The 14,632-nt window shown below is 39.4% G+C and overlaps 1 protein-coding gene across 2 annotated transcripts in view; it reads left to right on the top strand.

Moving 5' to 3' along the window:
* Positions 1-14,308, top strand: part of SNAP25 (synaptosome associated protein 25) — a 167,651-nt gene extending 153,343 nt beyond the window's left edge. For both annotated transcript variants that reach the window (XM_040351310.1, XM_040351309.1), the window contains exons 6-8: positions 2,070-2,195; positions 11,570-11,714; positions 13,080-14,308. In XM_040351310.1, the coding sequence (XP_040207244.1) occupies positions 2,070-2,195; positions 11,570-11,714; positions 13,080-13,148 (340 nt within the window). In that variant the 3' untranslated portion in view covers positions 13,149-14,308. The remainder of the gene's footprint in view (positions 1-2,069; positions 2,196-11,569; positions 11,715-13,079) is intronic.
* Positions 14,309-14,632: the final 324 nt, after the last annotated feature.

Raw genomic sequence — 14,632 nt, 5'->3', positions numbered from 1 at the left:
CATGCAACAAAATTATTATATATTAATAATAAATATAAATTTAAGTGAAAAAAAGTCCGTGTTGTAACATAAAGACGTGAAGAAAAGAGTTCATATAACTTCAGTGTGTATAATCCACTTTTCAGAACTTCCACCACACCTCAGTGTTCAGTGCTCCAATCCCCCTCACAGTGGACACTCACCACAATGGGAGGCATAGCATTGTGGTGAGTGTCCACTGTGAGGGGGATTGGAGCACTGAACACTGAGGTGTGGTGGAAGTTCTGAAAAGTGGATTATACACACTGAAGTTATATGAACTCTTTTCTTCACGTCTTTATGTTACAACACGGACTTTTTTTCACTTAAATTTATATTTATTATTAATATATAATAATTTTGTTGCATGTTTTCAATGTATGAGTTTAATCACTTTAATTGTGTTATCACATTGTACACCTGCATAAATTTAGTTTTGAATATTTATTTATTCTCATAGCGCTGTGGTTTTATATTGGCACTTGATGTCTGTAATATATTCCTTTATTTTTCACATATCATTTATTTAAACAGCAGCTAGGCGCTTTAATTTCTCTTTTACATTGGCGCAGTAGTGGGTTATCAGTCGGGCGCTTTTTTGATATCCCAATTACTACAGTATTTATATGCTGATATATCCTTATGGAAGAGATTTTTTGAGATTTGAAATGCTGTCTGTGTCCCTATAGAAGACATTTATCTTTCCTTCTCGTTCTGTATGACACCCATCAGGAAGAGAGGTACAATATATTACATTGGGCATACATACAACATTCTGGACGAGGTGCTAAACCTTCCTTACTTTACTAGGAAATACATTTTTTTGGCTTGTTATCTCTCCTTTGGAGGATTTCCCCTCACTTCCTGTTCTGTCGTACACCTGTCACATGGACAGGAAGTGAGGTGACATTTTTTGATGAGGCACAAACAACACATTTTTGATAGAGGTTCTAAACCTTCCGTTTACTAGGCAATTTGTCTTTACTGCTGTCTCCTCATTAACCTCCCTTTCTGTCGGACACCCATCATTGGAAAAACAGAGAAGTGAAAAAGGTTGGCAAAGATCCTGACCTTTTCACCCTCTATAAAAAAAATGTCTGGGAATGGACCTCAGAAAGAACATGGTGTACAAGGCAAAGAGATGTCTATAGAGTCATGAAGAGGTGGAAAACCCTTTTTAACTATTACGTTTTTTTAAAACAGAGAAGGCAAGAAGTCCACTTTTGACTGGTTTGGGCTCTGTGACAGCTCTTACTGATGGTGCATTAATGCAATAGTGAACCATGGGAGCAGTTGTGCTTAGTTGAAGAGTGTTTCACATCCTATTCATGCCACCAGCTTGTGCATGAACAAGGTATATTGGACATTGATGCTACAACGCTTGTTTCGTTTGCTGCTGCATTCATTTCACTCTACTTATTTATTTTTTTATTTTTATTTTTTTTATTTTTGTCTTTGTTGACAAAGGTTTGTACATCAACTCTCGATGTATGGTTACAGTACCGATATATTATCCCAAAAAAATAGAGATCAGAATATTCAAGGTATTCTGAAATAGCTGTTTTCACTCATCCTATATTAAGATATTTATTATACAAATATACTATGCAACCTAATCCATTGCATAGTGCCAATCTACTATGTACAGTAGGTGAATTTATGTGACGCCGATGTCCATGTGATGTGATGTACACACTATACTTGGCAGTTTTGTTTTATGTTTGTCTGCCGGTATGTCTTTCTATGTGTGTTTTATGTCAAAGAAAAGACTGTTTTCCTATTTACTGGATGAAAAAAAAAAATGAAATATATGTTATACCAGTTTGGCGAAGTTCTGAATGAATTAATAAAATTTCAGGATTTCACAGCTGATGAACTTCAGTGCTAGGTAATTGGGTATATGATATATATCGGTATAAGCTGATGCTCTGTTGGTCGCTCATTTGCCTGAATCAGCTCTTATTGGCTCTGTGCCATGGCGTGTGTGGCATTTCATTTCTCACTGATGTTCCCCATGTTTTTAGAGGTCATTGACAATGTGTTTTCTATAGGCTTAAATCAAGTGATGCTTACAAAAAAGCTTGGGGCAATAATCAAGATGGAGTGGTAGCAAGTCAGCCTGCCCGTGTCGTGGATGAACGTGAACAGATGGCTATTAGCGGTGGCTTTGTTCGTAGGTAAGTCATTTTCTTATGTCTTTCCAATGTCTTTATTGAAATTAAAACAGACACTCTTTGTATAACTCCCAATTGTTTTTCATTTGGAAGGACTGTCCCTTTTTTTTTAAAAGCATATCCCCTCCACCCCCTTTTTTTGCCTGATGTATAGACCTCTATACATAAAAAAGTTATTATTTAACCTTTTCGCTGCCAAGCCATGCGCTCCACTTTTAAACTGATCTGACCGGACTATATTTGCAATTTTTCCATTGCTTTATATTTTTCCCTTATAGCTTTCAGAGTTTGTAAAAGACCCCGAAAACCATATATTTTCTGAAAGAACACTGTAGAATATTTTTTTTAATGCTCTGCTATATTTGGGCAAATGTTTATCAAAACAATATTGTTGCTAAAAATACACTAAAATCATTATTAACTAAAACACAGCAAAGATTACAAAATTACTTCTAAATATAAAAGCTTATAGATAAGTATGGGGTTATGTTTTTTTCCAGGACCATACTTACCTAGCTGGATGCAGCATTGGTCCGATGCTGTATCTGTCACCCAGCGTCCCTAAGACTGAGGACGAGCAATTTAACACTGCAGATCGCCCGGTTCTCACAGCCCCCCGAGCAGAAAGCTGGTGACTGTCAGTCACCCGTTCTCTGCTCTTCACCCCCCACCCCGCTCTCACTGGAGTGCTGGGCTGTGGAAGGGGCAGGAGCGGCTGGCAGATCCCGATTGTTGTGATCTTGCCCGAGCCTGGACCAGATCTAAGAGTTTGTAAAAGACACCCCAAACTATATATTTTCTGAAAGCACATGACCTGTAGAATAAAAATATGGTGCTAGAGAGGTCAGAGGGACGGGAAGAACAGAGTGGAGAGACAGGGCAGATATAGTTTGTCCAATCACCATGTCTGGTGTACGTGGTGCTGTCCAAGCCAAATGGATTGTAGGAAAAGTGATTGGCACAAGTATGACAAAAACCGCAAAAGTCAGAGTGACAAGAATGGTGCTAGATAACTACTTACTAAAGTATTACAACAAGAGGAAGACCTATTTTGCTCACGATGCCCAGAAGCAGTGCACAGTGGGAGATATTGTACTGCTGAAAGGCCTACCTGAAAGGAGGAGTAAACATGTCAGGCATGAACTGGCTGAAATCATATTCAAAGTGGGCAGAGTGGTTGACCCCTTAACTGGAAAACTGTGTGCAGGCACCAAATTTCAAGAAAGTTTAGAGGACATTGATGTGAATAGCCTTGATAAAAGAGCATCCACCTTTCAGCAGAATCAAGTAGTCAAGAAGAAAAGAAGGCTGAATCCTGAAGACTTACCTCTGTGTACAATACCCCTGTGTGTTATGTCTAATTGTTGTCATTTACAAGTAATTAAAATATTTTTTCCTACAGTTTAAAAAAAAAAATATGGTGCTACTGATTTTTTAGACCTTGCAATGTTTGTGCAAATGTTTATCAAATCAATATGTTCACTAAGAACACACTAAAATCATTGTTAGCAGATACAAACGCAGCACATTTTACTAAATTCCTGCTAAATCCCTACTAAATATAAAAACTTAACCTGTATTGTGCTAATAAAAACACATATTTGTAAATTTTAAATTGAACCTTTTTGCAAAATGGTGAAAATCTAACGTACACAAAAATGTAAATATCAAAATTTCGCAAACGTTTTTCATTTCCAGAGTTTGTAAAAGACCCCCCAAATGATATATTTTCTGAAAGCACATGACCAATAGAATAAAAAAAAGTGATACTGATTTCTAAGCCCCCGTGATATTTGTGCAAATGTTTATTAAAATGATATTTTCACTAAAAACACACTAAAATCATTGTTAGCAGACACAAACGTAGCAAATTTTACAAAATTCCTGCTAAATTCCTACTAAATATACAATCTTAACCTATATTGAGTCAATAAATAACAAATATTTGTCAATTTTAAATTGCGCCTTTTTGCAAAATGGTGAAAATCAAATGAATTTTAAAAAATTCTCTTGACGTGATTGTAGCCGTATTAGTGCAATTGTGATAGAGAAAATTGAGTACTGTCCGCGATACTTTTTTTATTTGCACTAACATACAATTTTTCAGGACAAGCTGAAGGGGTAACACCCTTTCTTCAAGGTCCAAGCAAGTACTGCTTGGACCTTGAAGAAGGGGTAACACCCCGAAAAGCTTGTCCTGAAAAATTGTATGTTAGTGCAAATAAAAAAAGTATCACGGACAGTACTCAATTTTCTCTAAAATTCTTCAGGTTTTAATTTTTCTCTTACAGCTTTCAGATTTTGTAAAATACCCCATAAACCATATTCTCTCTGTGAAAGCACATGACCAGTAGAATGAAAAGAAGGCGCTTTTTTTAGCCCTGCAATAGTTGCGCAATTATCAAACCGCTATTTTCACTACAGAAACACAAAAATCTTTATTTGCATACAAAACCACAACATAACTTACAAAATCCCTGCTAAATTCCTACTAAGGCCTCATTCATTAGGGTGTGCTACAGTGTATGCCCATGTAACATTCCACACCAAGCCTGCATTATTTTTGTCCCATTCATAAAATGTGGGCCACTGTGTGGAGTTTGTGGTATACTTAAAATGATTGTAGGGCTTCGATCCTCGACTTCTGGTGTACTTCCGCGGCTCTCGAGGCTCCTCCCCACATCGTATAACCCAATAGAAGAAGCCCTTTCTCTCTCGAGGGGTCACCTTGCGGAGGCACTCCTGAGCCCACCATTTAGCGTCCATAGACGCCGAATGTAGGACTCAGCCCTACCCGCTTCATTGGATTTAATTGACAGCAGAGGGAGCCAATGGCTGCACTGCTATCAATCTATCCAATCAACCCCGGGCAGAGAAAGAGCATGTTTCCCCCATGGAAAATTCCAGGGCTCAGGTAAGTAAAATGGGGGGGGGGGGCTTGGGGGCCGGTCACTAGAAGGATACATTAAGGTGAAAAAACACGAGAGTTTACAAAAAAAAGCCCATGAAGACTTCTGGGATGACAAAATTCATTCTCTCGTTTTGTCCTGTTTATCATTATCATTGAAAGAAAATCCCAAATTTTGGGTTGTTCCAAGAAAACAAATAGAGGGAAAGTCTTCCAATGGGGACCCGAGGGCCCTAAGGAATTTCCTTAATTTGCAGGGATTTCCTCTCACTTCCTGTTTTGGCTATGGGACAAAACAGGAAGATTACAGGTGTGGGTGGAGGACAGAATAGTGATCAGCACATCACACTGACTGTACGTTATGTCCCTTATGCTGATCTTCTGTTTGTGATTTTTTTTCCTGCATTTAGGCTTTAAGCAGCTGACATTTTCAAAAGGCTTTTGCTAGTTCTTTGTCATTCACTCTCGATTTGTTCTGTTATTGTGAAGTAGGTCAGTATAATCGCAAGCAAGCTTTCGTATATGTTCATGGATGCATGTAAGGAGTGTTCTCACAACTGCGTGCTGGAATGCCATTATAAATGTTGTAGTAGAAGATAAATGCCTGCAGCTCTAATGCTTCCTATGTGAGTCAGCACATCTAGTGCCTTGAAAAAGTATTCACACCCCTTGAAATTTTCCACATTTTGTCATGTTACACCCAAACATCATGTGATAGACCAAAACAAAGTGGCACATAATTGTGAAGTGGAAGAAAAATGATAAATGGTTTTCCAAATTCTTTACAAAATAAATATCTGAAAAGTGTGGTGTGCATTTGTATTCAGCCCCTCTAAGTTAATACCACCTTTCTCTGCAATTACAGTTGCAAGTCCTTTTGGGGATGTTTCTACCAGCTTTGCACATCTAGAGAGTGACAGTTTTGCCCAGTCTTCTTTGCAAAATAGCTCAAGCTCTGTCAGATTGGATGGAGAGCATCTGTGAACAGCAATTTTCAAGACTTGCCACAGATTCTTAATTGGATTTAGGTCTGGACTTTGACTGGGCCATTCTAACACATGAATATGCTTTGATCTAAACCATTCCATTGTAGCTCTGGCTGTATGTTTAAGGTCGTTGTCCTGTTGGAAGGTGAACCTCCGCCCAAGGCCAGATTTGTGGAAAGCGCGGTGACGTACAACACGTACAAAGGCACTAAAAAGGGGAAGTTCTATTCGCCTTTGGGCTGCTTTAGCTGATTCCTTGTTAGTAAAAGACGATTCGTGCTATTCTGTCTGTTACAGCGTGATGAATATGCTTACTCCATTACGAACGGTAGTTTTACCAGAACGAGCACTCCCATCTCATAACTTGCTTCTGAGCATGCGTGGGTTTAAAACGTTGTTTTAGCCCACACACGATCATTTTTTACAACCCGAAAAACAACATTTTTTAAAACAACGTTAAAAAATGCAGCATGTTCAAAAAAAAAATTGTCGTTTTTCAGAAACGTAAAAAACTATGTGCAGCCCACACACGATCATTTTAAATGACGTTTTTAAAAACAAAGGTTTTTTTTCATGCCAAAAAATGATTGTGTGTCTGCGGCATAAAGTTGTCCTTTGGACAGATTCTCCCACCTGAGCTGTGGATCTTTGCAGTTACCATGGGCCTCTTGGCTGCTTCTCTGATTAATGCTCTCCTTGCCCGACCTGTCAGTTTAGGTGGACGGCCATGTCTTCGTAGGTTTGTAGTTAATTTTCGGATGATCGATTGAACAGTGTTCCGTTAGATCAGTGGTCATCAACCCTGCCCTACAGGGCCCACTAACAGGCCAGGTTTTATGTATTACCTTGGGGAGATGCAGTCTAGAATACTGCAATCACTGAGCAGCAAATGATATCACCTGTGATGTATTTCAGTTATCTTGCCAACCTGGCCTGTTAGTGGGCCCTGTAGGGCAGGGTTGATGACCACTGCGTTAGATGTTCAAAGCTTGGGATATTTTTTTATAACCGAACTCTGCTTTAAACTTCTCCACAGCTTTATCCCTGACCTGTATGTTGTGTTCCTTGGCCTTCATGATGCTGTTTGTTCACAAAGGTTCTCTAACAAACCTCTGAGGGCTTCACAGAACAGTTATATTTATACTGAGATTAAATTACACACAGGTGGACTCTATTTACTAATTCAGGGACTTCTGAAGGCAATTGGTTCCACTAGATGTTAGTTAGGGGTATCAGAGTAAAGGGGACTGAATACAAATGCATGCCACACTTTCCACATATTTATTTGTTAAAGAAATTGAAAACCATTTATCATTTTTTTTCCACTGCACAATTATGTGCCACTTTGTGTTGGTATATCACATAAAATCCCAATAAAATACTTTTAAGTTTTTGGTTGTAACATGACCCAAATGTAGAAAATTTCAAGGGGTATGAATACTTTTTCAAGGCACTGTATATGCCCCAAATACATCAACAAGTTAAACGGTTTAGATATCTAAATATTTAAATAAGAAGTGCTTCTCTATATCTACATCTGCTTGTCTACCTATCACAAAGAGCTGCCTGTTTACTGTTTTCTGCAGCAATAGAGAATGATGAGAGGGTCAGTTAATCTCCTCTGACATATAATAGTCTCTGCTCTTCTGTAATTACCGAAAAATGGCGTTATGCATCACAATGAGATGTCTCTAGTTAAAGGCCAAATATGATTTGCACCACACAATTACTGGTAGCCTGGAAATCCCAGTAACTGCTGGACCACAACTGTAGATACAGTGCCTTGCGAAAGTTTTCGGCCCCCTTGAACTTTGCGACCTTTTGCCACATTTCAGGCTTCAAGAATCAACAACAAGTGGGACACAATCATGAAGTTGAACGAAATTTATTGGATATTTCAAACTTTTTTAACAAATAAAAAACTGAAAAATTGGGTGTGCAAAATTATTCAGCCCCTTTACTTTCAGTGCAGCAAACTCTCTCCAGAAGTTCAGTGAGGATCTCTGAATGATCCAATGTTGACCTAAATGACTAATGATGATAAATGATAATCAAGTCTCTGTATCAATGCACCTGCACTGTGATAGTCTCAGAGGTCCGTTTAAAGCGCAGAGAGCATCATGAAGAACAAGGAACACACCAGGCAGGTCCGAGATACTGTTGTGGATAAATTTAAAGCCGGATTTGGATACAAAAAGATTTCCCAAGCTTTAAACATCCCAAGGAGCACTGTTATCGATATTGAAATGGAAGGATTATCAGACCACTGCAAATCTACAAAGACCTGGCCGTCCCTCTAAACTTTCAGCTCATACAAGGAGAAGACTGATCAGAGATGCAGCCAAGAGGCCCATGATCACTCTGGATGAACTGCAGAGATCTACAGCTGAGGTGGGAGACTCTGTCCATAGGACAACAATCAGTCGTATACTGCACAAATCTGGCCTTTATGGAAGAGTGGCAAGAAAAAAGCCATTTCCTAAAGATATCCATAAAAAGTGTTGTTTAAAGTTTGCCACAAGCCACCTGGGAGACACACCAAACATGTGGAAGAAGGTGCTCTGGTCAGATGAAACCAAAATCAAACTTTTTGGCAACAATGCAAAACGTTATGTTTGGCATAAAAGCAACACAGCTCATCACCCTGAACACACCATCCCCACTGTGAAACATGGTGGTGGCAGCATCATGGTTTGGGTCTGCTTTTCTTCAGCAGGGACAGGGAAGATGGTTAAAATTGATGGGAAGATGGATGGAGCCAAATACAGGACCATTCTGGAAGAAAACCTGATGGAGTCTGCAAAAGACCTGAGACTGGGACAGAGATTTGTCTTCCAACAAGACAATGATCCAAAACATAAAGCAAAATCTACAATAGAATGGTTCACAAATAAACATATCCAGGTGTTAGAATGGCCAAGTCAAAGTCCAGACCTGAATCCAATCGAGAATCTGTGGAAAGAACTGAAAACTGCTGTTCACAAACGCTCTCCATCCAACCTCACTGAGCTCGAGCTGTTTTGCAAGGAGGAATGGGCAAAAATTTCAGTCTCTCAATGTGCAAAACTGATAGAGACATACCCCAAGCGACTTACAGCTGTAATCGCAGCAAAAGGTGGCGCTACAAAGTATTAACCTAAAGGGGAGGTTCACCCTAAATTTTTACTTTGGCTGTATTAAACCACCAGCCATCGACAATAACTATTCCTTTTTTTTTTTTTTTTTATCGCGATCCTTCCCTTTGTAATGCAGCAGTTTCTGTCCTGTCAATCACGGGAGTGGGCGTGTATCACAATTTTCCCCGACCAGCGATATGTCTCCTGGGAGTGAGTCATGAGAATCCCAGGAGACACGCTGTGCTGTAATCCCGCGATATCTCGCGGGTCACGTGACTCGGCAAGCGGGTCATTTGACGCGGCAAGCGGGTCATGTGACGCGGCAAGCGGGTCATGTGACGCGGCCGGCGACGAATTCTCCATTTTATTCACCGTATCCCGGAAGGACAAGCTGCTGGGCTTCACAGTGCCCACAGTAAAGATGGAAACGTCCATCTCTGGATTTTAAAACATATCCTTTTCGGGAGAAATGAAATGCAGCGGGCTGAAAGACTGGGAGACACGAGTGCTTATTTGAACAAGGTAAGAGCGGCAGAAGCATTAAAAAAAAAAAACGAAAACCCGCAGAACCCCAGAAGGGGGCTGAATAATTTTGCACGCCCATTTTTTCAGTTTTTTATTTGTTAAAAAAGTTTGAAATATCAAATAAATTTCGTTCCACTTCATGATTGTGTCCCACTTGTTGATTCTTCAAAAAAAATTACAGTTTTATATCTTTATGTTTGAAGCCTGAAATGTGGCAAAAGGTCGCAAAGTTCAAGGGGGCCGAATACTTTTGCAAGGCACTGTATGCAAGAGAAATTAAAATGCATTGCCGTGCTTTTGCTGATCATTTAAAGTACAAATGTTTTAAATTAAAATCTTGTTAATGGTCTACATGGACTGTTATTTGTTGGACTAAGGCCACCTGTCCCTCTTCGTTCAAAATTGTTTCTCTTTCACATATCAGAATTTGAAGTTGAACACCGGGGAGATTTAAAAACTCAGTTTAACTACATGCCCAACAGGCCAATTTTGGCACTTCGCTCCTACATGCAAAAATCTATTTTTTTTTGCTAGAACCCCCAAACATTATATATGTTTTTTTTTAGCAGAGAGATCCTAGGGAATAAAATGGCGGTAGTCCCAACTTTTTATCTTGCACGGTATTTGCGCAGTTATTTTTTAAACGTGTTTTTCTTGGAGGAATTTTTTTTGCATGCATTACGTTTTTTTTTTTGCATAATGTGAAAGATGATGTTACGCCGAGTAAATAGATACCTAACATGTCATGCTTTAAAATTGTGCATAGATGACCTGTTTAAAGTTACACACACAGCTCCCGGTTTACACACACAGCTCCCGGTTCTCGCTCTGTAACGAGCGATCGCGGGTACCCGGCGGTGATCGCGCCCGCCGGGCATGCGCGTCGGCACCAGGGGCGAGCAGCCCCTAGTGGCTGAAATGCAAAATCTTCTGGCATCAACTATCTGTGGTTGCCATAGCCCATTTTTGGATGTGTATATAAACAGGATTTGATCTCATTTGATCTTCTTTATATATCAGGATATTTGATCTATACATGCATGGACTAAACCAGGGGTGCCCAACCTTTTGAAGAGCAAGGGCCAATTAAGCAACTGAACTTTGCCACAGACTCCACCTGTGGCAAAAGCCAGCGCTGTAGAGGAAGCATAGGCTTATGGGGCTCTTCTCTGCAGCCGCTTTCTTCCACTACCGCCAGCTTCATTCACAACCCTGATGCTGTGGTATGGTGGATCGGCAACCTGCGATCTGGGGTTGCCAACCCTCCATTCCAGAGAAGGAGGTCGCAGGCCACATCAGAGGGCTCCATGGGCCACTGGTTGGCCACCCTTGGACTAAACCTTCACTGGAGAATACAAATTTCCAGTACATCTTGATATTTACACATCAGGGGGTAGGCTTACAATACTTTTTCCGACAGCTGATATTTTTTATAATTGGCCCTTTATGATTTTATGGGTGAGGTAGTTTTTTTTTTTATGTTTTAGGTACATTTCTAATAAGGATTGTGCTTTTTATACATACATATTGAGTTTTCCTCTGGGTTTTCCACATAAGGGTTAATTACTTGGTTTACCATTCATTATTTTCGATACGTGAAGTTAAGCCATAGCCAGGTTTTTTATCACTTTTGTTTAGCGTCATAGAATATATACAGACTGTTCCCTCGGCTACAGAATTGCAGTATTAAATTCTACAATTTATTTATATTTTTCTTTTGTTTTTGACCTAGGATCTGGACAACACATTTTATTGTATGGAGATATTCTATAGGTGGGCTTACCCTGCCACCCTTAGCAATCTACAAGGTTTAGAATCTTTGTCTCATTACTTGTTTTTCAGAGTAACAAATGATGCTCGGGAAACAGAGATGGACGAGAACCTTGAGCAAGTCAGTGGCATTATTGGAAATCTCCGTCACATGGCTCTGGATATGGGCAATGAGATTGACACACAAAACCGCCAGATCGACAGGATCATGGAGAAGGTGGGTGAAGAATATAATAAACAGATTTATTACTACTGTTTGGTGGAAAATAATGACAACAAAGTCACACAAATGTTCACATTGATATTTTGTGCATATGCTTATAAAGTGTACATAGCTGTCTCATCTGTTTTGTCTTTTGTCTCAAAACTGGAGCAGAAATCTATACAGTCATTTATGCAGCTCCTATTAAAATCATGTTAGGGGAGGAACAAGCAAAACTAGAGAAGGCTCTGAGGCTATAGGAGTCAATAGGATGAGCAGTGGTGTCGTACATAGTGCAGTAATCCAAAACAAGCAAAGATCTGTTAAAGCCACCATAAGAAACCCTTCTGGGAGATTTGTGCGTTTGTCTACATATAAGTCCTAAACTAAAATCTTAAAATGTTGTAATAACTGGAAAAAATAAGGGGATTGGTGCAAGTGACACACAAATTTTTTTCCGACGGATTGTTCACTCAAACTTGTGTTGCATACACACGGTCACACAAATGTTGTCGGAAATTCTAAGCGTCAAGAACGCGTCACATACAACACTACGTTGAGACGAGAAAATGAAGTTCAATGATTCCGAGCATGCGTCAAATTGATTCCGAGCATGTGTAGCATTTTTGTGCATCGGAATTGCATACAGACGATTGGAATTTCCGACAAGAACTTTTGTTGTTGGAAAAATTGAGAACCAGCTCTCAAACATTTGTTGTCAGAAATTCTGACAGCAAATGTCCAATGGAGCCTACACACGATCGGAATATCTGACCAAAACCTCACATCGAACATTTGTTGTCAGAAATTCTGACCATGTGTACGCGGAATTAGGCTTATTCTGCCTAAGACTAGTGAAGAAGAGTCTAAGATCCCGTACACACGTCCGAGGAACTCGATGGGCAAAACTCATCATTTTGCTCGTCGAGTTCTGTGTGAAGCCGCCGAGGATCTCGGCGAGCCAACTTTCCTCATTGAACAACGAGGAAATAGAGAACATGTTCTCTATTTGGCTCGACGAGAAACTCGTCGGCTTCCTCGGCCGAAAGTGTACACACGGCCGGGTTTCTCAGCAGAATTCAGCTCCGATCGAGTTTCTGGCTGAATTCTGCCGAGAAACTTGGTCGTGTGTACGGGGCCTCATAACTTCAAACTAATGGGTGCTGGCTAATGTGGATTTAGCATCATATGTAGATAAGTGCCCTCTGGGAAGTTCCCTTGGAATTGGCGGGAATGGATAGAGTCATTGGTTGGCCAGAGGAAAGCCTTGGCCTGCCTATTTGGTCAGCTTACCATGTAACCACAGGGTACTAGTGCTAGCGAAACAAAGGAAAAAAATTAAAAACATGTACTTTGTTAACATCATTATTTTCCTTTTAGGCCGACTCCAACAAAGCAAGGATCGACGAGGCCAACACACGTGCCACAAAGATGCTGGGCAGTGGCTAGACGCCTCAAGACTTTATTATCTGCTCCAAACTGTCCTGCTAGACAGTACTTTCATGCTTTTACCATGGTATTTACATACTAGGTTTGCACACATGCACATATCACCCTCCCCTATTGTAAATGTTGTCCTGTGTAGTATGTCAGCTTTCCAAAAAATATACTTGTAATTATTTTTTTTAAGTCTATTCCTTTCCAAAGGTTGTAGATAGTGATCTACGCTAGTTCACTATACTTTTTCTTTTTTTTTTTCTTTTTTTTTTTATGTTTATCATTTTTTATGATGTTTGCCGAATGACAACAGTGTAGGAATGTTTAATGTGCTGTTGACCTTGATCTATACAGTATTGTTCTTGTAAATCTGTGACATTTCACAGAACTACTGCCTATATCCTTTTTTTGGTGTCATGATACTTAAGCTGTGGAACTGTCCTTGGTTCAATGTTGCTTCCATCTGTTATAATTTCATGATTAGAGCGTGAAACTATATACTATACTTAAGCATTGCACTAACAAGTGATGTGAGTTATGCATTTATGCATGGAAAAAAATAGACATTTTAGATGCCTACATACAAGAAGACCTTTTCCCCGTGGCAGTAGCACATTCAATAAAAGCATGCTGAGTATTTGGACACTGTTGGGACTATGTTATACCAGCAAGTTTGCAGTAGTGCCACGTTTCTGTCAATATATTGTTCTATTTAACCATAATCATGCTTTTTTTATTTTAAAAAGGACAGACTTGGCACATATCCAGCAAGAAAAATAAATATATGTTGCTTTTTTCATTGCTGGCGATATATTAAAAAAATAAAAACTTTAAAAAAAAAAATACAAATACGGTTGTAATATAGGGTTTGGGTACTGTTTTTGAGGATCCTCTTTGAGAGGAAAGGACGACAGTCTACAATAAAATGGTACAGATATGTAATTTTTATAAGGCTGGGTATGGTTAGCCACTTATCCCACGTGGTTTTATTTTACTTTTCTTTCAAAAGTAATGTTCTCTGTTGCTTACCTAGAGCTATGCACACCAAATCGCTGAGATGTTTAAGTAGATTTAAATTAAGACAATAATCTAAATGAATGAATTCTAGATAAACTGTGATTATCAAAATCATTGCAAGCATGTACTATTAAAATTCCTTCTGTCTCCTGTCAGTTTGTGACGTGATTGACATTTTGTAGCTAGTTTAAAACAATTAAAAATTCTAAATCTAAAGGTCTCTGTATTTTTTCTGGTCTTGGTTGTGTGTCACTGGTTTGCACCCACGTGTAGAATTAGTGGGCGAATTGCTTGTGCTGTGCATAGGGTAAAAATGTTCATCCAAGTTATAATAAATAAAATGGGTGTTAATGAAAGAACTATGGTCTAGATCAGGGGTCTCCAAACTTTATAAACAAAGGGCCAGTTTATTGTTCTTCAGACTTTAGGGGGGCCGGCAAGTGGCCAGTAGTAGTTGAAATTTTCCTGCCATCAGTGGG

The sequence above is a fragment of the Rana temporaria genome, chromosome 4 (assembly GCF_905171775.1).
Source record: "Rana temporaria chromosome 4, aRanTem1.1, whole genome shotgun sequence".
Taxonomy (NCBI): Eukaryota; Metazoa; Chordata; class Amphibia; order Anura; family Ranidae; genus Rana; species Rana temporaria.
This window is presented reverse-complemented; position numbering and strand designations above follow the sequence as displayed.